The 27,179-nt window shown below is 38.2% G+C and overlaps 1 protein-coding gene across 2 annotated transcripts in view; it reads left to right on the top strand.

Moving 5' to 3' along the window:
* Positions 1-25,322, top strand: part of LOC104150505 (aldehyde dehydrogenase 1A1) — a 37,946-nt gene extending 12,624 nt beyond the window's left edge. For both annotated transcript variants that reach the window (XM_068925816.1, XM_068925815.1), the window contains 11 exons: positions 1,426-1,566; positions 6,432-6,561; positions 7,633-7,694; positions 9,757-9,885; positions 12,783-12,896; positions 14,607-14,709; positions 15,267-15,451; positions 18,514-18,678; positions 20,543-20,700; positions 22,275-22,349; positions 24,690-25,322. In XM_068925816.1, coding sequence (XP_068781917.1) covers positions 1,426-1,566; positions 6,432-6,561; positions 7,633-7,694; positions 9,757-9,885; positions 12,783-12,896; positions 14,607-14,709; positions 15,267-15,451; positions 18,514-18,678; positions 20,543-20,700; positions 22,275-22,349; positions 24,690-24,762 — 1,335 coding nt within the window. In that variant the 3' untranslated portion in view covers positions 24,763-25,322. The remainder of the gene's footprint in view (positions 1-1,425; positions 1,567-6,431; positions 6,562-7,632; positions 7,695-9,756; positions 9,886-12,782; positions 12,897-14,606; positions 14,710-15,266; positions 15,452-18,513; positions 18,679-20,542; positions 20,701-22,274; positions 22,350-24,689) is intronic.
* Positions 25,323-27,179: the final 1,857 nt, after the last annotated feature.

Below are 27,179 nucleotides of genomic sequence, written 5' to 3'. Positions count from 1 at the left end.
CCACAGATAAGTGATGAGGTATTTGGTGAGATTCTGACAGTTCAGAAGAGAAGCAATCCTTAGTCTGGCAGATTTCATCTACCTGATGTAGGTGACTGGTTAGAAGTACTATATAATGATGAATCAGGTGATGGATCCTTCTGATCCATCCTTTTCCCAGATCTCCTGCCTTTACAAGTAGAATAAGTTCTGGGGGTGTCCTGCCTTGCAGATCTGTGCTGGTTTGGGGATTTCTGGGCTTTCCAAGGCAGGATTTGGGGCTTTTTTCCTCCTCTAAGGAGAATCAATTATTGGTTATCAACATCAGTTAAAAGTTCTAGAGCTGGTTCACATTTAAAAACAACTGACTTTGGTGTTGACTTAGTCAACCTTGATAGTGATTTACCCAGAGGAGACTCTAGAAACCAGCAATACAAAAACATTCAAAAGAAATCCTTTAAAGAATGCATGTAAATTGCTCAGGGAAATGTGCCATGGATAGATTTGCTCTTTTTAATTTAAATTTGTTTTTAATTTATAATGAAAGACTAGAATAAACCTCTTTTTGTTTTGCTAGGAAAACTTTTACAAGATTCATGAAATATAGAAAAATTCCAAGTACTGAAAGCCATTTCTCAGGAGATTTTTAATTGGATTTTTTATATCCTGGAACACTCACAAAGAGAAGAGTTTCATATAATTTATTGTATGTTTCTTTGCTATAGCAACAGCCAAATAATAAATAATAAATTATGCTATAAAAAACATTAATAGTCTGACAAGTTAACTTGTTTAATGCAAAGACAATGCTCACAGTGCTTAGGCTCAGCATTTTAAACCTGGTCAAATAGTCAATTGCTCACATTATTTTAAATACTTATGTTTCTTAATGTCTTCAAATACAAATGATTTGTTTCTCCCAATAATACATTTGGGTTCATTTTACAAAACATTTTAAGGAACAAATTTTTCTAAACTGGTCTTCATCACACCACCAGATATTTTTAGATTATGTTGGATGCCTAAAAATTTAACTTGCAGATTTGGGCATTTCTTTGTACATGAGAGAGTTTAAATTGCATCAGCAATGCAACGTATGGGTGTATCCCCAATTATGGATGCTAAAAGACAGACAGGTTTGAAAAATCTAAATCTAAAAATAGAGTTCCTTAATAAGTTTTTATTTTAGGAGCTTTGAGAACCCATCTGTTTCTCATACAACTTCACATTGCTGAAATGGTAGCAAAAATCTTTGAAAGAAGAATTAAAACATATATCTAGTTTACTACTACAAAGTTACTGCACTAATTTTGATTAGATTCTAAGCTTTCTAATGGTATGGGAGTCTCTTATTTATTCTGCAAAACACCTTGCATGTTTAACAACCAACAAAACTGGATGACAGAATCAATTATTGATCATAAAATTTCCCTGTTTTCCCCACAGGCAGATGTAGACAAGGCTGTTAAAGCAGCCAGAAACGCTTTTGAGCTTGGTTCACCCTGGCGAACGATGGATGCTTCAGAACGAGGAAGGCTCTTGAATAAACTGGCTGATTTAGTTGAAAGAGACCGGCTAATTCTTGCTGTAAGTATAATATGTGAACAAAAAGAAGGGGAAAAAAGTCTATGCCCTGAATTTTAAAGAAAGAGGTATCAGCAAGGTTAACATGCTTAACCCCTTGGAAAGTCAGGCTATCTAAATACTTGGTTTTGTTCTGTATTGCAAATGGACCTCATTAAACCAGCTTGCACTCTGGTCCCCTAAGGCCCCAAATCCACAAAGTACTTAAATATTTGATCAGCTTTAAGAGAAGGCTTAAGCCCCCTACAATCAATGCAGTTTTAATTGTTGATTGTTAAGGACACGCTAACATCCAACGTGTTTAACACTTAGCTAAATCAAGACCTGACTCAAGGCCTAATTCACAGCTCTGCTCAGAGGTTCCATACTTACAGAAGAAACAAGTCAGAACTAGGAGAAACCTTGAATTCATGGGTATGATTTTTTTAATCACTGGTCCTTCATTAATTCCAGCTTGTACCTGGCAATGAGTGAAAAATATTAACCAGAACCAAAGGCAACACAAATTATATGTTAGTAAGAAGAGCATCGGGGGGGAGGGGGGAGGATTTCCCGTCTTTGTCAGCTCCTGTCTGTTGGCGCACCAATTTTACTACTCTTAAAAGCAGCAGCACCACCTACCATCTGTGCACAAATGCAAAAAACAATGTTTAAAGTAGAAATGCACTACTTATTTGGTAAACTGTACTACCCTACACATGTTTTAAACCCCAAGTTTGATGCTGCCATTAAGATGATCTCTTTGCTATTTCAAGCACCTCCTGGAACTAAAGTTTAGACAGGATACTTGTTTGCACTATCTTGAAGATGAGCTCTGGCTTTCTTTGAACAGTGTCAAAAATTTAAGAAAGCATAAGGAGCATCCAACACTCAGGATCATCGCTTTGATTGATTTAATTGCAATTCAAAGCATTTAGCCATTTGCTACAAACAGTGCCAACAATAAGCTAGTAAAACTTAAATCTCCAAAATACATATAATCTGCAAAAAAAGATTCTATTGTCCATGGTTTCTTTCTGGCTCTAGTCTAGACAGATACTTGCACTGGAACTGGTTATTTCCTCAAAATTTCAAAGTTTGCAACTGTCAGCTTTACACTTTTCTTCAATTAAGTTCTTTCTCTAAACTAATCCTGTCACCTTGATCTGGAGTGATAATTAAGTTTCTCAGGAAAAAACTAAGGTGGCCATCATTTGTGTCTTTAATAATGTTAGGTTTATTGGAGAGAGACTATATTTTAAAGGAGTTACACCTTTTATAGGAAAAGTATACCTGCTTGTCAGCTAAATATTGGATAAACTGGCATTTTCTTTGTCATACAGTCTAAGGCATTACACATGCAAAGAGGACAGAGGAATAATCTTTTTTCCTCAAGGAAGCAGAAACAAAGCAGTCAGTTTTTGTTCTCCTTCCCTCAGGGGTCTATCCCTTGTTTCTATTTTACTGACTTTATTTCCCACACCTTCAATACATTATTGGCTACTTTTCCCTTTTAGATAAGGTGTGTTTGAATGAAGTGCTTGAAGTGCTTTCCAGACTTCATCAGAATAGTCTGAGTTAGCCAAAGAGATTTTCTCCACTCTCAGCTTATCTGAGGAGCAGTGGAGCCAGTAGAGATAGAATAAAAAATAGCCTTGTAACCACTAGAGGCCAAACTAGACCCCCAAAGTTCATTGTAAATACATTTTCATGAGTTTGTGCATCTGGCCAGGATCAAAATTATTCCATTTTGTTATTTCATATAATGATAAGATGCCTCTCCCAAAAGCTCCAGAGGCTGAACAGTCTTGTAGGTAGGCTACTGGAAGAGTAAGTCTAAGTAGGGTACTGAAAGAGCCACAGAGATTTTTGTTTCTAAAGTTTCAGTCTGTTGTGATCTTCAAAGTTAGAGTACATAAGTTTGGGGCCAGGGAAGAATTTTCTCCTATGGTCAAAGAGAATGTAAACAATACAGGGCTGGATTGCCACCTTGAGTGGCAAGGGCATATTTCATTGAATCAGTTCCTTGTTGTTGAAAACCATCAAGCATTGCCGCCTTCTCTATTTGCTCTGTTCTCTTCCTGCAGTCCTTTCACTAAACTAACTAAAATTATGGACAATGCAGGGAGTATTTAGGTGAAACAATATCTTTGCAAGATCAGACTATAGACTCAGCCTGAAACATTAAGGAACCTTAGCTATATGAAATACCAAATTTCAAAAGAAAAGAATATTTCAAAGATTTGACTAGATCTCTGAACTATAAGTTGGGATTTTTCTGCCAAGCATTCTCACAGGATAGTCCACAAATGTAAAGGTCCTCAGTGTCTCTGTGATTGGAAGATTTGGGGCAAAGCTTCTAGGAGTATCAAGAAGATGTTTACAGAATCACAGAATCACAGAATCGTTTAGGTTGGAAGGGACCTCTGGAGATCATCTAGTCCAACCTCCCTGCTCAAGCAGGGTCACCTAGAGCACATTGCCCAGGATCGCGTCCAGGTGGGTTTTGAATATCTCCAGGGAAGGAGACTCCACAACCTCTCTGGGCAACCTGTGCCAGGGCTCAGTCACCCTCACAGTGAAGAAGTTTTTTCTCAGGTTCAGATGGAACTTCCTGTGGTTCAGTTTGTGCCCGTTGCCTCTTGTCCTGTCCCTGGGCACCACGGAGAAGAGACTGGCCCCAGCCTCTTGACACCCTCCCTTCAGATACCATTGATACTCATTGAGATCCCCCCTCAGTCTTCTCTTCTCCAGGCTGAACAGGCCCAGCTCCCTCAGCCTTTCTTCATAGGAGAGATGCTCCAGTCCCCTAATCATCTCAGTAGCCCTCCGCTGGACTCTCCCCAGGAGTGCCATGTCTCTCTTGTACTGGGGAGCCCAGCACTGGACACAGGACTCCAGGTGGGGCCTCCCCAGGGCTGAGTAGAGGGGCAGGATCACCTCCCTCCACCTGCTGGCAACACTCTGCCTCATGCAGCCCAGGATACCCTTGGCCTTCTTGGCCCCAAGGGCACACTGCTGGCTCATGGTCAACTTGTTGTCCACCAGCACTCCCAGGTCCTTCTCGGCAGAGCTGCTCTCCAGCAGGTCAGCCCCCAGCCTGTCCTGGGGCATGGGGTTATTCCTCCCCAGGTGCAGGACCCTGCACTTGCCTTGGTTGAACTTCAGGAGGTTCCCCTTCACCCAACTCTCCAGCCTGTCCAGGTCCCTCTGAATGGCAGCACAGCCCTCTGGTGTGTCAGCCACTCCCTCCAGTTTAGTATCATCCGCAAACTTGCTGAGGGGGCACTCTGTCCCTTCCTCCAGGTCACTGAGGAATACATTGAACAAGACTGGACCCAGGACTGACCCCTGGGGGACACCGCTAGCTACAGGCCTCCAACTAGACTCTGTGCCACTGACCACAACCCTCTGAGCTCTGCCATCCAGCCAGGTCTCAATCATCTACCTCACTGTCCACTCATACAGCCTGTACTTGCCTATGAGGACGTTACGGGAGACAGCGTCGAAAGCCTTGCTGAAGTCCAGGGAGACAACATCCACTGCTCTCCCCTCACCTACCCAGCCAGTCATTCCATCATAGAAGGCTATCAGGTTGGTTGGCAGCACGCCTCTCCTTGATGGCTCCTCCACCACCTGTGACAGGAAGTTATCATCAATGTTCTCCAGGAACCTCCTGGATTGCTTGTGCCTTGCTGTGTTGTTCCTCTAGCAGATGTCAGGGTGGTTCAAGTCCCCCATGAGAACCAGGGCCTGTGACCATGAGGCTACTTCCAGCTGTCTGTAGAAGACCTCATCTACTTCCTCTTCCTGATTAGGGGGCCTGTAGCAAACACCCACAACAGTGTCACCCATGTTAGCCTGCCCTTTAAGCTCTCGACCTTCTCATCATCCACCCCTAGGCAGAGCTCCACACATTCCAGATATGATCTTTAATTAAATTTCCCAACAATTAGGAGTATTCAAATGACCATAACCAAACCATACTCTCTAGATTTGGCTCAAATTCCACCATACTCAGTGCTGGAGTCTCTATGAGATCATTATAGCACTGTGGGAGGAACAGAATTGGTCAGTGGAAAAGTTATAGATGAACGCTTGCTGATTATTATTCTACAGGTTAAGGTTTTGGATATATATTTGCCAGGCATGAGGAGATGGCTTCATATTGACTAGTTAGTTCACTCAGTTATTAGCTAGCCAATAAAAGAGAGTCTCTTCTGTATAAATATTTATTTTTCATATTACCTTGCTCTCCCTTAAAGGTTCTTGAGGGCTCAGGTCTTTGCTCATTCAGCGACTCAAGGTTTATTTTGGGACTAGTATTGCATGCTTTGGGTCTTCTTGCTCATATAATTTGCCAATTATGCATTCATTAAGCACCTGCAAAATTGTCCCTTGGCAATTAAAAAGCACAGCAGTCTAAATAAGTGTGCTAGTCATTGCCAGGAAACTATCGCCTACCTTGGATGTCAGTGCAAAAAGCACATAGAGTGATGGGGACCCCTCATTTTATTTACATCAGCTAATCCACAGACTCCTAGCTGTAGATCTTTTCATCTATGCTTGTAGAATATTTAGATTAAATCAGAGCAGTTTCCCTGATTCAGCTGGGAGAAATTTAATGTTTTCAGAACCTCTTATCATTTCAAATGTACCATGACCAAGTTATCTGCATAGATTGCTGAGAATAAACCTTTATGAAAATTTCTCATTTGTAAATTGCTCGCTTGGGTTTTTCAAAAGTTGACTCTCCCTCAGAGGAGAATTAATGTTCCAAATGATTGTAAAGCTGAAAAATTGAACAACTGAAAGCTATATGACAAATTACTGATGTAAGAATGCTTATCAATATTTGATATTAACTTTGTAATTGTTGTTGTCTGCAGACAATGGAAACCATTGATGGTGGAAAACTCTTTTCCACTGCCTACCTAATGGATGTAGGTGCCTGTATTAAAACATTACGCTACTGTGCAGGCTGGGCTGATAAAAACCATGGTCGTACTATGCCAATGGGTAAGTATTTTTGAGAAAACCAAAATACAGGACTGAATCCATATGATCTGTTTTTAAGAAAAAATACCTCTTTCTAAAAGTGGTGCCACACAAAAAAAAGTCTTAAAAGGAAAATATTTTAAATAGATTTAAATATAGGTTAATTGAGGTTTATCATTTTGCTCTTTTTACATATTTAGTGCAGTTATTCAAATTGATTTATTCAATAGATACAGCACTAATAAGTACTCCTTATTGACTAGAAAGGTGTTAGCCTGTATGTGCATCAAAGAAGTCTGATAGGTTACTTTTTCATAGCAAAGTGTAGATTATATGATGATACAATAATGTAAGCCAGATATTTGCTCATTAAGGCTGAGATTAGCACAAATAATAATCTTTGATTCAGTTATTGGATAGTGTATTAGGAAGAGTTCAACAGAGAGAAATGATGAAACACTCTCTTATTTTGCTGAAATTCCATTCTGTTCCCTCTTCCCATTAAGTATATCTATGAAAACATTGTTTCTAACTGCCTTCTCTCAGGAGGGGGAAAAAAAAGGAATGGTAATAAAGAAGGAATTAAGGAAAACTAAAGTGATAAATACTTCCAACTTTTTGCATCACGCAGATCCCTATACTATGCTTAATGGAACACATTTATTTGAAACAAAGAGAATTTTATACTTAATGAATTTGATTTAAGCTAAGATCTAATATTAAAAAATGTCTGCTATGTATCTAGGATTGTAACTAGCTTTTAAAAAAGCACTTTCCAAAAAAAAGGTGATAGAGGACAAAAGAAACGAAGAATGCTCATTGGTGTTCTGTGCATACCATATTGAGAAGCAGGGCTACCATTGCAGCAAGTCGGTTAGACTGGCAGAATCAAACCTTGAAGCTATGAGGAAAGTAGAGATTGAATCCAGGTGTACTTCTTGGTTGTTGTTGCATAGTTAAGATTTTGAAAATGTCATTTATAAGTAAAATAGTATGCAGCTAATTTTGGTATCCAAATTTATCTTCTGTTTTATTTAACTGTTTCTCCCAAATGCTTTGTCTGAATGTCTAATTTATTTCTTCTTCCTCTAGATGGAAACTTTTTTACATTTACAAGACACGAGCCCATTGGTGTGTGTGGCCAAATTATTCCTGTAAGTTGGAGCCATTTATATAAAATACAAATGTTTCTACTGTAAATGGACTTGCTTTTGAAATTTTGTCTGTGCAAGTGGATATGTGAAACATTGCCAGTCAGAACTTCTCTGGTCCTATAAGGTAGAGACTATCCTGAGTATTCCTCAAAAATCTGTAAAGTGGCATTTTGAAGAATGCTCATCTGTCTATCCTCACTTCTCTCTTCTCCATGTATGGAAGAAAAATAAATCTCAAAAGATTGATTGATAGATTGCTTTGAAAGACAGGTTATGTGTTCTGTTGGAATTGAAAGACTTGGGAATAAACTAGTAGGAGAGGTGAATATTTATAGCCTATAAACAATACGCTCTTTGGGACATGGAATGTCTCTATTCTGTTTTGTACAGCACCTAGACCATTGGGATCTTTATTTATGACTAAGACTCATACACCCTGTTGATGGTACAAGTAACAACACAAAGAATGTGTCCAATAAGTGCAGTGATACTGAGCCACATGTTCCCAAGCTCCTGTTCAGAGTGTCAACATTCCCAGTTTTTTAAGTTACTTGTTCTAAGTGGAGTCAAAAGGACTGCCTGAGTCTGAACACCCAAAACCCTGAGCAACTCAACTCTGAGATTCTTTGGTAAGGTCTATAGAGATTTGATGGGTGAGAATAGTTATTATTAGTTGTAGTTATACTACACACTCCTAATCCACCCACCTCTGTGCACATGGTAGGGTGTGGGCAGTCTGACCTGACCTGCTTGACAGCCTACCAGTTTCTGAAATAGTCAGCTTGTCCACCAGGTCTGCTCAGACATGTGGGTCCCACACGTGTTCCCAATGTCTTTCAGTTGAGCTTGGAGGTTTGACCTCTCTTTAGATCACTACATTGGTTTTGAAGACATCACTGGAATATAACATTTGGATCAAGCCTCCAAGAGAGCTGCCATTCTGAGTTCCCTTGTAAGTCAGGCGCAAGATATTTCAAGTAAAGCGCTCAGAGCCTAGATACGCTAATGAACTAGACACACTAGATGTAGTCACTTCTAAGTAAAATTGTAGCCTTCAAGTATAAGCAGTTGCCTGTTAGTGCAAACACTGGCTGCCCTTATAAAATATTCAAGGACTTCTAAGTGTATCTCTCTTTGCTCTCCATTGAAACATGAACCCATCAAGTTGGAGGTTTTTTATATAAACCAAATCTTGGAGGATTAGGTGAATGTTGCAAAACACTTTGACTAGCTCAGCTTTTCCCTTCCGCTCGTATAATTCTACTTCACACAAGAAGACCTAGGAAACCCTGTACTCCCTTACTTTGTGCTAGTTTGTGCTTTTGCTATTTTGGGGGGGGAAGGAGGATTGGAATGAGTTAAGGAAAGAGAGAGAGAGCAATTGTATATGTATTTCTCCAAGCCTTTCTGAAATAATAGGTAAGGGCTAACAGCCTTTTCCCCTGCTTTCTTAGATGTAAGATGCTCTATGTCTTTTGCGGTGAGGCTCATGGGCTCAGTACTTCCAAAGCCCTTTAGAAGTATTCTCAAAGGGGCAGAAATGATTGTCCTGGTTTGTGCCCCAGCCACACTGTGACCCACATTACTGAACATGGGGGCCGAAGTAGTCAGCTACTCTGCAGCCTGGCTGGGCTCACTGCAACAAACAGCTGCCAGTGAAACTGCCAGGGAAGAGGGCAGGGGCAGTGTTACAAACTATTACCTTATCTCCCTTAGAAACCTGAATTGATGATGGAAGTGATCGTTTAAGAAACAAGATAGCAAAACTCCCAACTTCACCACTAATCCAGCAACTTTTTGTCAAGCTTTGTTAGAGGTGTACTCTTATTGTCTCCTGAGCTTTTAAATAACCCTTTGGATCCCCTGGACTCATATATACCAAAATCACTGGTCTTTGTATAACACTGCTTGCCAGTTGCTTTTTCAAACTATCTTCACACTGAAAAGAGTTCAACAAAGAGTTCAACCACCCAGTTGACAATTCATGTTATTATTGCAGAAAGAGCAAAGGCAGTTTGGTGGTGTATTAGAAACAGGATACACCTTCTCATCTGTCTTTCAGTGGAACTTCCCATTGGTTATGTTTGTCTGGAAGATCGCCCCTGCCCTTTGTTGTGGAAACACGGTGGTTGTCAAACCAGCAGAACAAACTCCACTGAGTGCCCTTTACATGGGATCCTTAATTAAAGAGGTAAGTCTGTAACAGCCACGTTCTTGCACTTCTCAGAAATGTAAGAGAATACTTCAGCTGAAATGTCATGGAGGTAATGTAAGCCTGGCTGTCCTGTGCAAGTACTTTTCATTGCATGTCTAGCCTTGTGCTATGGAACCTGCGTTACTGTAAAGCAGTGAAGCAAATTCAGGGCAAAAGCATGAATATCTTTCAGCCTAGTCCCCACACAAAAAAACCCACGATAGCAATTTAGTAAACCCTATTCCTTGGCAAACATATGTGTATTACAAAAGCACCATAACTTTCAAAGTCAAAAGGAAACAAGGAGTCAAGAGCAGGGTTTTTAGAGATGGGTGGCAATGCCTTTATTAGCATAGTTATCACAGAAAGGGATCTATTTGTACAGCTAGTTATTTTTTTTTTTGACTGAACAAACATTTCATCCATATGAGTTTATGGTTAACAGAGAGCTGTAAAACTAAACTGCCTAACTGCTGCCAAACTCATGAACTCTCTTCACACAGAAACTGGAAGAAGGGGACACCTTGTGCTTCTGAGTGCAGGGAGCAGAGTAGTTTCCCCTATGGCTCCAAAGCAACCTTGATTATTGTGCCCAGCCCAGCAAACACCCAGAGAATGTCAGTGAAATAGTTTAACTATCCTGCCTCCCAATAAGGTCAACAAATGTAATTTCATGTGCTTGAAGAGTTGGCACGGATGTCAATAATCACCAGCTCAGTGACCTTCCAAAGTGCTAATGGCAATGACTTAGTACATTCCAGTATGCTGCTCCGAAACAGTGATTCAGCAGGGTGCACTGACTGCCTACACCCTGATATTCAGTGCAGACTAAAGGGCATGAAATGAGTGAGTGTTATGAAGAAGCCAAATCCTGCCATTATGCATTGCACAACAGTTGTTATTAGAAAATATCGAAGAGGAAGGGATGGCTTTTAAAAACATTCAGAGGTATTTTCTCTATTAATTTTTAGCAAGTATCAAAAAGTTTATTTCTGTAGAAAAGCAAATTTACAGGGAAAATAACTCAGCTCTGCACCAAGTCTAATAAAGTATCTGTTCTGATATGACTTCTTGAAAGGAGAGCTAACTGGGAATGTGGTCATGATTGCATTCAAGCTCAGGACTTTTACATAGTGATAATGACTGGTATGACACTACACTTTTAGGAAAAGACAAGAGATGATCCACATTTTGCCTATTCAGTGATCAGCTGGATGAGAAATTTAAATATATGTTAGTATATGTGTTAAATGTCTTTAGTGGATTATCTGGCAGACATTGTGGGGCTTTAATTAAAGGCAAATATTTATCTCATCAGATGACTCAAGATTTATTCACCAAAATCTATCTGAGTTTTTGTTTATATCTGGATTACTCAAATAAAGTGAGAGCCCAAATCTTTGTTAGAGATCAAAAACTCAGTGTTCACTTCAGTAGCTTCTTTAGAGTTCTAGTGAAACTAACTGATGAGCTAATTTAATTTTTTATTTCTCAAGTGTCTGCATCAGAAAAGAAATATAGTCATGACTGGTAATCCTTACTATCTTTATTAATAGCCCTTGTGAGGCTCCTTTGATATAGATAATAGCTTCTACTACAGACACAGAAATTAAATGCCTAAAATGAGAAGGTGTGACTTACTCCCCCCACACACACACTCTGTAGAGGATATCATCCTTATTTTTCTCTACAAACTATTTGTCCAGATTAGGTGTGAAGCACACTGCAAAGGAAATGCAAAGAACCTCATTGTCTCATCAATTCTGGGGTAAATATTGATCTGAAATGTTAAATGAGCATAAAAAGATTGATGGAGTGAATCAAAGCATAATCCTGTGAGCAACTGAAGTCACTAGAACAGAAATATTTGTCTGATGTCCATAATGCAGAATATACTCACCAGCAGATAAATGAAAATGGAATCTGTGCATGTTATTCCAAAGTCCTGTTTAACCCTAAAAAGTGACTTGTTAAAGTGATAATACAGGAGATATGTATTTTTAGTCTTGTAACTCTATGCTTGCTCTGCTTCACAAGTGACATGGAGATCCCATTGCTGCTTCAAAAGTGGAAAGAAAATCCAGCTGCATCTCACATTCATGAGAGTTTGGGCTGATGGGCTGTTAGAAGAAAAATAACTTATTTTGTCTATGAATGGAGCATATCCAATACAGAATTAGCAGGAGACAACAGATTTTATTTGGCCCATAAGAAGGGCATCTTTAAAAAGAAACTTTGCAAGATACTAGAACTGCAGATATGCCAGGTAGCCAGTCTTTTTATGGTTGTTACCCAGATCTGCCTTCTTTTGTACTGTAAACTGTCATGTTGTCCATTGCTCTGCTTTCGACCCATGTCCAGAAGGAGAAGCAAAGCCATTGAATTTGAAATACTATTTCCATCATTCTTCATAATAGCATTTCACATGTATATTATTAATAGTATTAATAATCATTAATTAAGTAATTAGTAATAATGTTAGCAATTACTAACAAATTAAGTATCATCTAACTTGAATAACGAGCAGAAGTCAACAGGCAAACAGAATGATTCAAACAGCTTTAATGAAGCAGACAAGAAACTAAGCAATCTTTTTCTTTACACATCTGACTGAGGGAGAAAAGAAAGAATAAATGTATTTGTTGGCAATGGCACTGAAAAAAACCTAAAATAAAATAGTTTTTTTTTTAAGGGCAAATTTAATGGCCTAAAAGATAAGTGTGGGGGAAAAATAATGTGAAAAATGAACACTTTTGGGACTCTACAGTTGAGAATAACTGTATGATGGAGAAAAGGTGGCTGGAGAACTGAAAAGGGAAATAAGACAATATGAGACATATTTTTCTAGTCATTATCACTTCCTCAGCTTTATGGGTTTCTCTCTTCTAATTCAGGCTGGATTTCCACCTGGAGTTGTGAACATTGTGCCAGGCTTTGGACCCACTGCCGGAGCAGCAATTTCTCATCACATGGATGTAGATAAAGTGGCTTTCACAGGCTCTACTGAGGTATTATAATGAATGCAAGAAAGTATAAGCAGGAACTCTGCCCCTCTGATTCCCAGTAATGATTTAATGTCTAATTTGTTCTGTGTAACTATTTTAACTTTTTTCTTTCTTTTGGCTGCTGGTTTGTTAAACAAAGTCTGTTTAATGATTTGTTTGTTATTATTAACTTCAAACATATTTAAACAATGTTTGTATTGCAGGAAAGCTCTTCAAACAAAGGCACTCCATGAGATACAATTGGTTCTAGTATACCAATGCTATTTTAAGGCTTGTCCTTTAAAAAATAAAATATTTTCATAAATTTTTCAGTTTGCTTCTTGTATAAGAATGGTTATTTTTAAAAATGCAAAAGTGAAACAAGCTGTGCTCTGTTCTATTTAATTTTAATAACAACGTGATGTTAAGAAGGTACTTCCAGAAATCTCATTTCTGGTCCTGCACAGACTTAGGTTAGGTGATGGCTTTTGATATTTGAATAATACTGATAATCATTTGCATGGCCTTGGAAGTGTATTTGAATATGTATGAGTTTAATAATTGAAGGGAAGGTCACTGTTAATTTTCCCTAGCCTTCTTTCTAAAGAACAGTGATTCACAGAATTAAATATTTATCAGTGTAGACATTATATAACTATAAACTTAATACAGTACATTATGCTATACTGCATTCATGCTACGTAGAAGAGCTGCCAACTGGTCTTTTAACTTCTTGGATGTAGACTCCAAAGATAAATACCATTGCCTCATGTCAAGGGTCAGTACGCACTGAGAGTTATGTTTATTCTCAGAAACCCTCGGCTCTAAAGTAGTGGGAAAAGAAAACAACCCGAAAGTGCAATCTCTGAGAAATATCCCATAGACATTCCCAACAGAAAGCAACAGCTAAAATCCCCAGTGTTCCCAGGGAACCTCATTCCCTCCAAGGGTACGTGAAGCAGAGGGAATATCTGTAGACTCTGTTGACAGTCCTCTTCATCTGACAGAGCAATTTAGCAGCAAGAAAGGAAGGAGGGGTGTTCCCAAAGGCTGGAAGGCAAGCACAGGGAAGAAACTATCTGAAGGTTGCTACACACTGGCCACAGTCACAAGTGCTATGAGCATGTTTTCCCCCCACAAATGAAGCACATATATTTTTTCCAGGACAGTTCATAGAAGAAAGTTATTTAATTATATCATCAATGCAAAGAAACAAGAGAGCTGCCCAGGTCTGCCCCTTTCCTCTAGTTCTCTCAGGCCTCTTTATCACTGATGAGGGAAAAAGAGTAGGCCATGAAGGCAGTGTGGGTATCTGCATTTTCCCATGGGACTTTCCCATGTATAAAGTAGAGAAATCTCAACCTAATGGAAGGAATTGGCAGAGCAGAAATCAGTGCCTACTTTAGATTACAGATGTGAGAAAGTAGAGTGGCAGTACCAAGCAAGCACCATATATCTTTGGCAGTTAGTATGAGAAAGTCCAAGGGGAAACTTTTTTAGGAAGCAGTCCTGGCTTGTGATTCATCTGCATCCTAGCTCTTCCCTTCCAAGTCTACTCTCCCTTTTATTTGTTTGTTTGGTTGTTTTGTTTTGTTTTGTTTTGTTTTGTTTCTATAGTTACTGTGATAGTAGACAACTGTGAACTGTGATTTTCACTTTTGAGGAACTCAGAAAAGTGTTACTGAGGTCATAATAAATTTGTTGAGATGAAGTTGTCCTTTTCCTGCCTTTTAGGTTGGCAAACTAATCAAAGAAGCAGCAGGGAAGAGTAATCTGAAGAGGGTAACGTTGGAACTTGGAGGGAAAAGTCCTATCATTATATTTGCGGATGCAGACTGTTAGTAGTGTTTTTATTACATAAACCTAATATATTTGCAAGTCCTACTTTTTTCTTTTCTTTGTAGAAAAATGGTTTGTATATGACTAAAAGAGTGGTAATTATTCATTTTTTCTAGTCATGCCATAGTTTTCACTTAGATTGCCACCAGAAATTGATGGCCCATTGATGGATGGGAACTTCTGACAGCATGCCAACCCTCATTGTAATTAAGTATCATTTTAATTCAACATGAATTCAGAACAAAAAACAACTAGATGGATGTTATATAGGTACATTAACTTTCTGGATGAACATTCCTCTTGGTACTGCTGATAGAGCAAATAACATTGAATCAACATTTCATGTGGCACAGTCAAATGTGCATTTGTTCAGGTATACTGTGCTATTCTTCATGACAGTAGCTTTGGACATAAGTAAACAGATGAATATCTGTGTTTTAAAGGGCCAAAAATAGAAAGTATTAAAAAGGGAAATGAGGTAGCATGACAAAGAGTAATAATTTGTGATGTGAACACTTAAGCTTATGATCTGATGAACTCTGCATTTCTTTGCAGTGGATGCCGCTGTGGAATTTGCACATATTGGTCTGTTCTACCACCAGGGTCAGTGTTGTATAGCAGCATCTAGGATTTTTGTGGAAGAGCCTATTTATGATGAGTTTGTTCGCCGAAGCATTGAACGAGCAAAGAAGTACACCCTTGGGAATCCTCTGTTGCCTGGTGTACAGCAAGGCCCTCAAGTAAGTTATGTTACATATTTCTAATATATTTTGAATAGGACATCACAGTTTAATGTACTTATAAATCTATTGTTGTATTAGTGTTATAGCTAAGTACAATTGTCTAGTGGTTAGGCTGGAGGACCAGGAGGAAGAAACCTGAGTTCTAGTCATTACTGCCACCATCATAGGCCTAAAGGTAAGCTTTGATCCTCTTTTCTAGTTCCTTTTACTATGGAATGGGGACAAGAGCACAGAACTTAAAACACCTCAAGAAAGCTCAGATGTGGCAAGTGAAAAAGTGCAAGTTCAATCACCCATGTCAGAGATTGCTAATAGCATTGTATTCAAATAATGCCACTGTAAGTGAGCAACTTGAGGAAATCAAAGCTAATAGTGTCTTTTCCCCTTTTCCAAGGTGCTAGTGTATCATTATCAGACTCTCAATTTTAGAGTACTGCACAATTTAAATGCATAATTTTGTACTTTTTCCTGCCTATGTTAAAAGATTATGCCAACAGCTGCCCATGAATGCTAACATGCAACATTAGAAAGCATTGCTATCACATGTCCGTGGATTACATCAGAGAATTTTAAAATTAGTTTTCATCTAGAGTCTTATTCACATATCAGTTTGTACTACAGGATGTACACTTTCTTGGCAGAGTTATTATGTACCCATTTAATCCTTACAGAATAAAGGAACTGTATCAGAGATAAAGCAAAAGCTGGAGTGAAGGAAACTCCCACACGGTTGATAATGATAACATGTTCTCTACTAGCTATCACAGTCATTTTATATAACCAAAGAAACCAAGCAAATTAGAAAACTGCATTCCAAGCCACACAAGCTTTGGAGAACTTGAAAATACTAAGGATGCTATTTTGATATCCTGAGAATTCAGTGTCTGTTTTTCAGCCTAGTATATAGTTAATACTAAACTAAGAGGAATCTGCCCTCATGTTATTGTTGCTTTATTTCTGCACTAATAATTTTTGTACTAATAATTTAAATGATAGAGAAAAATAAATTTTACTAACCAAAATGAAAGGTTAAACACTTGAAAATGGCATTGTTGAGAATAGTTGAAAGAAAATGAGAACTTCTTTCTCCATCAGGCTCAGCATTTGCCTTTCTTGACCTCTTTTTCTTCCTAGCAAGCTTTAGCAGACAACTTCTTCACAGGTTAGCAAAGTTTCTCCTTCTAGAACTAGTATGTTCTACTTTTGTCTGTGCTGCTCTTCCATTCCAATTTTAATGGAAAATTGTAACCATGCAATTTAGATTCATTTCTTTTGTGGTAATTACTTTAAATACCTCTCTTTGTCTTTAACTTCCTTGCTGTGCTTTGCCTACTTCTCTATCAAAATGAAAAAAGGTATCTTGGGTCAGGCATATCGCTATGTTCTCTTGTCATAGAGTTGCCTCGAAAGCTGTATTTGCCATCTCTGCAGCGTGCAGGCTCTGCAGGGCAGCACCTGCCTTGGCACCGCTTTGCACAGTGGGCACCAAGGAAGAGCCGAAGGCCCCGTTGGAATGCACAAGAACATATATATGCTAATTCACACATTATTAAGAAAAATAATGACGATGATAATAATAACAAAGGAACAACTGTAAGCAACATGAGCTGTATCATCCAAACGTTTTCTTCTCTTTGTAATGTTTACGCACAAGAAGTCACCAGAGTAGCAGAAATTGTATGTCTTCAGTGTGCAATGAGGCAATTGTTTGAAAGCATAATGACAAAGGGAGTGCAGGGAACTAAGAATCACATTCTTATAAATATCCTTATAAATAAATATTCTTATAAAAATAAGCTTTTAGCACATTTTTTGTTGAATAACTGTTTAGTCTAATATGCCTCCAGGATTCCCCAAAACCTTTTAAAAATACTGTTTTACTTTATGACCACAGTAATACTTGTTCCTTAAGCTGAAATGGCAAAAAAGAATAAGATATACATGATCCCTTGCTGAATGTTGTAGTATGACCACAGAGAAGCATCTTCTATGCAAGAGTAACTGTCCCCCTGGAAGTAATCTCAGTGTCTTCATGAGCCAGTGCTTGAAGGGTTGAACTTTGAAAAAAATTAAGACAAGAACAATGAAATTGTGAAAATGGCCTCTAACAAGCAAGCTTTACCATTGACTTTCTCTTGAAATAAATGTTACCTTGTACAAAATTTCCCTGTGGGTATGAAGCGGTGAAGTGTTGATGTGGAGAGGGGAGGAGAGGAAAGGAAGAGTAAGCTATTTCTATACCCCATTTAGAACTTTCTAGGGAGCTACAGCCCTATTTCCAGTTATCTCTTTGCCACTGAAAACTGGAAGGGGTTAGAGGAAGGCAAGCCTCTTTGTACTGCCATCGTAAACTCCTTTCCCAGACAAACACTGTGCATTCTGCTATACCACAGAGCCAAAAAAATGCTTGACATACATAGGTTGTATTTGTCAGTGGGTTTGTGTGAGGGACAGGAGTTGGCTTCATCCAGTAAACAATCTGCCATCTATGTTTCTCAGGCTCAAATGTAAAAGGCTTTATTCCACTAACATGTCAGAATGAACTGGAAACAGTAATGAATTTCAGTTATATTGTATCGTTGTTGCTTTTTAACTTTCTTTAAATAGTTTAGGAAAACAGCAGGGCCAATCTACTGGCCCTAGTGAAGTGTGGAAGAATCCCACTGGCTGCATCAAACCCTCTGTTATGACTGCAGAATCGAGCCCAGCAATTCTAATTTTAATGGACAATTTGTAGTTGACATGAGTATTGAAAGAAATATAGAATACATTTTTCTTTATTTTTCTTTCTTTTTTTTTTTTTACTAAGGGAAAACAGGATATCAGACCTCATAGAGCTGATTCTCTTACGCCTAAATTTCTGATTACTGATCTATCTGAGAAAAGCCTGTAAAGTTTTGAGAAGTTAAGAGCAGAATGTTTGTAGGGCTCTCCAGCTGTTTCACTTCAACACGTACAATTGAATAAAGCTAGAACATTGTTATGGCGCAGCTAATGAGTTAGAAAAGAATTGTTATCAGTGTACACTGTTTTCATCCCTGCAATATCTTTTCTTCTAGATTGATAAGGAGCAGTTTCAAAAAATACTGGAGCTAATTGAGAGTGGAAAAAAAGAAGGAGCCAAACTGGAATGTGGAGGAGGTCCATGGGGAGACAAAGGTTACTTCATCCAGCCCACAGTGTTTTCTAATGTTACAGATGATATGCGCATCGCCAAAGAAGAGGTAAATAAATTCCTGGCAGTTTGTACTTTCACTGGAGATTGTCTGTTTAAATGTCTGTACAAAATATCCATTTAGAAGGTCAAGTGGCTACATAATAATGTTCCCAGTAAATCTGTCATTCCAGCCTGGTGCGGTTTAAAATCCTTTTCTTAGTTTCTTGTGCCCGTTTCAGCAACTCCGTGGAGGTGAGGGAGAGGAGAAGGAGGCTGGCCTGCCAACAAAGGCTCCAGCTTAAGCTGATAGGAGATAAGAAATGTTAAGGTTGGGACTGTTAATTACATCACTCCCGTGTCTCTCATACCAGAGTCATGGTAACCTATAACAGAGAAACAAACCTTGGAGGCACAGCTTGCAAATTCATTGCACTGCATAAGGAGCCACGCCAGTTGGGGTTTTGAAGCAGCTCTGCAACAAGGAGCTATTCTGCAATGAGACAAGAGTTTGGCTGTGCTTCCACAAGCATTTTTTTTTTGATATCAATGACAACAAAGCGCAATTTTACCTCTGCAGGGTTTATTTAACCTGGATCAGTTTGCAGATGCACCCATGCAGTGTTGAAGGAGCCTGCACTAAGGGGGCAGTGCCTAGACAGCAATGGCCAACTGGAAGGGAGGGGAGAGGGTTAGGAGTGCAGAGCTGCTTTGCTTGAGAAAATTAATTGTGTAAACACAGCCTCAAAGTACAGTCCTGGCCTCCTCTCTCTCTGTTTTTTTACATTCACCTTGATTTTAACAGCTACAATTGTGCTGCAATTGGTGCCCGTTATACTTCTGCATACTAGATGACTCCTTCAAAATCATTGCAAACCTAGGTGTTACTTTACATAGCCAGCAATACTGCAGATGCATTCTGCTAAAAGTATCCAGTGCATTGAGCAAGAGTCAATAGGCTGACTTAAAATTAGCACTGAACCATCTAGAGTTCATTATAAAGGGGAGGAAAATAGGAGGGCACTGTCTGAGAAGTAATTTTGATTGTTTTTGCTGGTCTGGGAGTCAGGTGGGAAATTGCAGAGAGAGATGTTTCTTCACAGATTTATTTGTTTCCTGTGGGTCAGCAGTACCACAAGAACTGCTCTTCTCATGCTATTTCAGAACTATTGAATAATGAAACCATAGTGAGCTAAGGCAATTTAAAAATATTCAGGTTCTGAATATCACAGGTTGAATTGTGGAGGCTTTCTGATTTATGTAAATCAAACCCTGCAACTATAGTTAGAAATTTAGCACCAAACACTCTTTCCAGTAAAATCATGTGGAAAGCTCATGATGATTTCCATGGGAAGAAAACTCATTTGATGTGTCAATGCCCCCCTTCCCCTGCCTAACAATAGCACTGTGTGGTGGCACTGACATCTCTGGTTGAGAACACAGAGTGAGGTGGTAGCAGGAAAGCTGACTCTGACAGAGTATTTTCTTGTATAACACTTAACACCCAGAAGGAAACCATAATTAGTTGTTTTACTTTACATATATGTCTGGTTGTGCAGCTTACTTGCAGCAATAAAAATCTAATAAAAAGTTCAGGAGAAGGAGAAGCTGAATGCCTTTTCCAATTAACTGGAGTTTAGAAAATAAAATAAAGTCTCTTCTTCTTCATTTATTTTCATCATTTATTTTCAATTCATTTATTATTTATTGCTTTATTAATCCTTTTACAGTAGGCTTGATATGCAGCATAATATACAAATCTTATGGTTATGTGAACTTACAATACTTTATTATTCTGTTCTAAGAGGCATACTCTTGACTAAATGAGTGTAGGAATAAGGCTCATCTGAAAGAAATAATTTTTAAAAATATAAATGATTCATAATAATGAGCTATACTAATCCACTTCATGTGTGTGTGTGTGTCTGAAACAGATATTTGGACCTGTTCAACAAATCATGAAGTTTAAAACTACAGATGAAGTTATCAGGAGGGCAAACAATACTACCTATGGCTTAGCAGCAGCAGTTTTTACCAAAGATGTTGATAAAGCACTGACATTTACAGCTGCTCTTCAGGCTGGAACAGTATGGTAAGTAATGACTTAATTCTTCCTCCTTCAGATCTGCGAGTGCCAATGGCAGTAATTGGGGGGAGGTAGACATTTATATTTCAATTCTTGGCCATCTTCAAAGAGGTAGATTAATGCCATCCTCCTCTGTCTCTCTTTCCCCCCACCTTTCCACACTTAATGAGCTATGAAATAAATATTTCTTGCAAGTCTTCACATGATTTTCCTGTAAAGTCAGTCTGAAAAATGAAAGTGACTTGCTTAAAAGGAAAAGAGAGAAAAAGGAATCCAGTGAGAGCGCTACTTTCCTTCCCATTCAGGATCCTGGGAGAGCCCAACGTATACTCAGTTTGGAGGGATCACTTTTTGTCCTATGTCAAAAAATCCATTATTTGAAGGCCTTTGGCCATTAGCCTGGGCAGAATGTCCTCTTGTTATTGAAATGGTAGATAAAATGTGGCTCCAAGAAGGGTGGAACCAGAAATGGGAGGAGGCCTGGTGCAAGGAGGCAGGAGCAGATGCCAAGGGGAACTACGAGGCAGGAGAAGGAGCCAAAGAAGCTGCCACACTGAGGTGGAGCAGAAAGAGGCAACCTGCAGGGAGCCGGGAAGGGAAAGGCTGGGAGAAGCAAGAGTGAAAGCCTGGAGGAAGAGCAGACTAAGTCTCATGACTATCACTGGCAAGGAGACCTGTATTTCCCTACAGATATCACTGCATCAGACAGAGAACAGCCAGTTTTACTTGAACACAAAACATTATATCTCTTGCAGCCAGCACAAATTCCTGCCCAGGCCCTGTGACCTAAACAAACATACTTTCTAAAGCTCAGTTAACTATTTTAACTCAAGAGTTAGTATTCTTTTAAAAGGAAGAAAGTTTAAAAGAAAAACAATAACTTTATTTTTTAATCTTATGTCAGTGTTGGTCTGTCTAGAAATCCTCAGCTATGAGAAGAACCTCTTTTGCTGAAATCAGTAGGCTGGCAGTGAGAGTAGAAAAAATTATAAGGTCTGAAAATGGAGAATCTCTTATTTGCCATTGTTACAAGACAGAAAGAGCTTCTCAGCTAGTGAGCAGAATGCTCATTCCACTAAAACTCTTCATGCTACAAATTCTCCGTGTGAAATTCCTTTCTTAATAACAAGCCTACCTGTTAATATATTTCTGTCCTCAACAACAATATAGAATAGCTAAACCACTGAGCAGAATCAAACAACATTTCCTAAATAGGGACTGAAGTGATCCTAATTTTGCCTATTGGAAGTGTACCTGCAGAAGACTAACCATGACTATTCTTTGGTTTGAGAGCTGATGCAGTAGCTAGGAAGGAGATTTGCCATAGTTATCAGCATAAAGATTAGACTGTCACTCTGAAGACCCTTGATCAATGGTAAAACCTGGTCATATCTAGTAGTATAATTTCTAGTGATATTTTGTTTCTCTGAACCTTAATCTACATGGATTTTTGAAATATATGTAGTCATATGTAGTTTGTGAATATCACCATAGGTTTATTACAGTCAAAGGAACAACACTGATTTTTCAGAAGGAAAAATTGTACCACACTGCGTAAAGTCATTTTCCTATTTTTCCAGGGTTAATTGCTATAGTGCATTGTCTGCTCAGTGTCCTTTTGGAGGATTTAAGATGTCAGGAAATGGACGAGAAATGTAAGTAAATATTTTTCTAAGTTTAGATTCGCAAGAACTTCAAAATGAAATTCCAAAGCCCACTATTAATATTCGTGACTAGGATGCCCAGTTTGAGATTTTGTCCCTATTATTAGGGACAATGCCAAGCAAAGATTTCGTCTATAAAAACAGTAAGAAAATTATTTACATACACACGTCTTTTCAAAATTATGGCTTTTAGTAGCTTGCATATATATGCAAAACTGATCATTGTGCTTACACTGTGCAATTTTTGCATATATATACAATGTCATTTGCATGAAAATATACATACAGTCATGCATAGTTTGTCAAATCCCCTTTAAGTGCTCAGTTTTTGAAATCATAAGACCTTCTTGCTCCAGTTTCAAAATCTTTGATTTAGAAAAGAGTTTTCAGGTTGACAATGTTGTGGCAACAATGTTTTTGCAGTACTATCCAGCTTGGTCAAAAGTAATGACAAAAATAGCTCTCTGAGGTCTTTAAGCCTTTAGCCTTTTCCCAAACTAGTAGTGCAGAAGTATACACAAATGAAAAGCTAACCAAATTGTTTTGAACATCTAAGGTTTAGTCCAGTTTCAATTTGAATCATGTCTTGTTTTATCTGCATTCATTCTGATCTTCATATTAGCAAACAAATCCTGTAATGTGTTAGATCATGAAACATCAGAGATCATATTTGTTTGTTACATTATATAGCATTATGTCTTCTGGGGTTTTTTGGAACATAAATTACAAGCAGCCTTTTGCTAAAGAATGCCAAATAAGTGAGAATAGCAACCAAATTATTTTTACAGAAAAGAATAAATATCAAAACATGTAAGTTTTCCCTTTTGTTAATTCAAATGCAAAGTACTTTTAGTGAATTATGGAAGTAATTCGATAATATGTGTGCAGGTGTAATGCATCAGAGCTTCTTTTCCTTTTTTTTTTTTTTTTAAAGAGAGAGAAAGGCTAGCTTGCTCATCACTGGACTCAATCTGCTCCTGATGGCAAGGTTCCCACTGACGTCAAAAGAAACATAGTTATGCCAATGCTGAGAGCTTTAGAAAATGTCAAAATAAAAAAAATAATTTAGGCCATTACTATCAAGGCCTGTTTTGCATTTGCTGAATGCCAAAAATTGGGAGATCATCAATTCTGAATTACTGTCCTTTGCAGAAATACTTTGGGGATTTATCTGCTGGAAATAACAAGAAAACAATAATATAATATCATAAAGATTAATATTGTCTATAACAGTGCATTTTAAATGAGTCCAGCTTTTGTGCATATGAATTTTTTTCCTAATGTTTGGTGCATAATTACAAGTAGTGAACCAACAAAAAATGCTTCTGTCATAGGGAAAGGAAGGAATTAGTACTAGATAGACTGCTGCCATGGAAAAAAGAAATTTAATGCCAAATAATTTTGTAAACAACATGTAACAAAAAATTTTAGGAGTGGAAGAAATAAATGTGAAACAATTACACTGTAATAATCAGAAAGTCAATGTATCAAGGTATATATAGAACTTCCTTGAATACCAGAAGAAAACTCCCTAAATAATTCTTGGAATCTTAATACTATTGTGAAGTAAAGTATTGAATATTACATATTAACAGAATGCCTCTTCAAAATAGTATGAAAAGGAGATTAGTAAACGTTTTCCCACATCACACAGTCCTGAGCACAGATTTCTGTTTTGCATACGTATGTATTTAGTAAGATAGCTGTGGGAACTGGATAGCATTATATTCTAGTAACTTATTGTTCTATAAAACAATCATTTATCCAAATTCTGTGACTGCATCAAATACAAAACAGCTAGGCACACAAGCAATTTCATCTCATAATGTAAAATTTAAAGGTGGAATCATGCTAATTACATGTCAGTAAGAGTTAAGATTTTTTCACTGTCTGAGAGAGATTGTAGTGGATTAATCATGTATGTATGTCCCCCCATTTACTTGAGATGAAGCACCTGTTCTTTGACTCTGGGGAAAACTGACAGCTGAGGAAGACCTTTGCAAAAGACTTGTTGAGCATGCTTGTGAAGACCTAGTATGTCCCTGATTTGGTGGTCAGAAGCCCAATTTAGAAATGCACTAAATTGATTAAACAGCATTCTTTTACACAAAAGTGAAATTGTTCTCTCTCCCACTTTTCATGGGAAACGATTGCCGTTCCTTTTCAAAAAGCATCCAGCAGCAGTCTAGCCGCACAGACGTCTTCAGAATATGCCTAGGGTGCTGGCTATACATCTGGCCAATTGTACAGCACCACAGAAAATCCCATCCAGGACATAACTCATATAAAAAGCATTAGTCTGAGTACTGCTTTTGGTTCTCTTTTATCTAGGGGAGAATATGGCCTTCATGAATACACAGAAGTTAAGACTGTCACAATCAAAATCCCACAGAAGAACTCATAATGCTGCTTGAGGTGTTGAATTTAGCTTCTTCAAATGCTAAATGACTCTGCAAAGGCCATCTAAATTCTAAGTTTTATATCCCAAATTATTCATTAGCCTTTTTGCTTTCTGATTGTATAAGAGATACTTGCTTACATTAACAATATAAACAATAATGTAGAAAATTAAAATGTGATTAACTGAGAAAGGGAAACTTTAATGTCTAGAACATAGCTAACATTTTGAAATTCATATTAAGAAAGAACTATTTTTTATTTTCATTTGAAGTTATCTGTAGCGCTATAAAAATGTTCCTTTTGCAGTACACTATACAGGTACAGCTTGAATTTGTGTGCTTTTCTAAATGTTAGATGGCAAGCTTCTCTTTGCATTTTCTTTTCTTTGTGGCCTTAACAAAAGCACTTATGAGTAACTAGCAGATAGATACTTTTCTGTGTCTTTGGGGAATCATAGACTTCTAGATATATTTCTTAGAATGTTGAATTTGTTCATCATATTAAGTACTACACAAATGTAATCTGGATAATATTAAACAATATTAAAATTCACCTTAAAAATAATTTGTTTTTTATTAGTCTCTTCTATTGCACTGGTTTACCACCGGGCACTGTGTAGCACATATTTTATACCCTTAAAGAGGCACTACTGTCTCAGCAATGTGTTTAGGTCATTAGAAGTATATTATATTGGCTATAGGGAGACTAAACTTCCTAATTCTTTAACAGTTTTATAAATGGAAAAATACAAACAAAGAGCACCAGCCAATTTGTCAAGAGCCAGCACTGGCCTTTGTAGTGATAAGTATATCATAAAGTCTTAAAAAGATGACAAACGAGAAATAGAAATGTGGAGGCAAACAAAGGGAAGTGGAGGGGAGGGAAGGGAGTCTCCTTTCTGATTTATATCAGCTCCATTCTCCCAGTACTCATACGACTGCATGTAACTCATGTACTTCTCACTCTTTCCTCCCTCCTCCTCTTTCCAGTCCACCTGTTTCCCTTCAGCCTCTTTCTTCAGCCTCTCTTTTCTGCACAGTTATGCTCACAAAGACCCTCTCCAGACATACACGTCTCAAGATGATGATAACCCTTTAAGGTCCTTCCATCTGTGCAGCTTCAGTGTTTTTGTTATTCCCCTCCAATGTCGGCTTGCCGTCAGCAGCTACCAGATAAACTCTGGGGCAGTGGTCTCCAACAGGGTCATATTTTCCCTAAACCTAACTGAAGTCCAGAGCCACAATTCTTCCCTTAGTTATACTCCCCAGGGGTAGCCTTATGTACAGACTCTGCCCATTAGTAAAAATATGGCACACTATAAATTTTTAAGCAGAAAATACAGACATGTTGCATAGTATTGAAAGGAAGGATATTTTGTTCATTTGGATATATTGTCAGATCTTTTTTAAAAAAGGGTGTTACAACAAAACCCTGATTAGGTTTTCACACTGTGCCTCTTCTCTGGATAAAAACAAGTTTTGTCTTTAGGGAAGTTAAGAACTGGACATAAGCCTTATGACAGAGGTCCATCCCTCCACAGGCCTCCATATCATCTGACTTTGAAGGGCAACTCTTCCAAACTCTTTTGCCCTCCATAAACAATTTCACTAGCTATAGTTGGCAAACAAACCCAATCCTCCTCGTCCCATGCCAAGAAATGTAATAAAGTCATAAAAGAGGGAAAAGAAGGAAGACTGAATCAAAAGTAGAAATGCACTGTGCTAATGATTAGCAGAGGACAAACGTGTACAGAAGAAAACACAGAAATCAAAATAAATACCAAATAAATGAAAAAGAACTTCCTGAAGAGATAAGCTGGAAAGAAGAAGGAAAAAAAGACAAAACACTTTGAAAGACTTTAAAAGCAGTAAGGAACAGTGTATTAGAGGAAATATGGATACAATAAAAGATTAAACATTTAAAAGGAAAAGCTAGGCAGTATGCAGAGCAGGTATGGGGCTTCATAAATCTCTCCTCCTTCTCCAAATTCTGTTCTTGCTGGAGTCAAGAGCAGAAGTCCCAAAGAGAAGAGAAAAAAGCCAAATGAGGGTAAGTCTATATTTGCATTATGGTTTGGATTAGAAGCGCACCTTTGAAGTGATTTTCCTGTTGGTCTCTACTTACTATTCTTTGGTTCACATGGGGGAGTGATCCTGGAGGGCACAAGCTCACAGAGGTAGACCGGTGCCAGCCTGAAGCAAATCCCTCTGACTGCATACAGTGTGGGCAGTGGGTCCTCACCACCCAGTGGGGACCTTTTGCAGCATAGGACTGCAAATCCAGGTTAAAGAAACCTGGTGATGTTCTTGTTTTGTCAATTTAAATGTTTCAATCTGATCAATGGGTAACACCTAGCAGTGACTTTAAGTTCTCATCTTTGCAATAATTTTGAGTCAGAGAAGTGTGTCCAGTGTGTACTAT

The sequence above is a fragment of the Struthio camelus genome, chromosome W, assembly GCF_040807025.1.
Source record: "Struthio camelus isolate bStrCam1 chromosome W, bStrCam1.hap1, whole genome shotgun sequence".
NCBI classification, from domain to species: Eukaryota; Metazoa; Chordata; class Aves; order Struthioniformes; family Struthionidae; genus Struthio; species Struthio camelus.
Note: the sequence above shows the minus strand (reverse complement) of the source record. Positions and strands in the feature narration are given on the sequence as shown.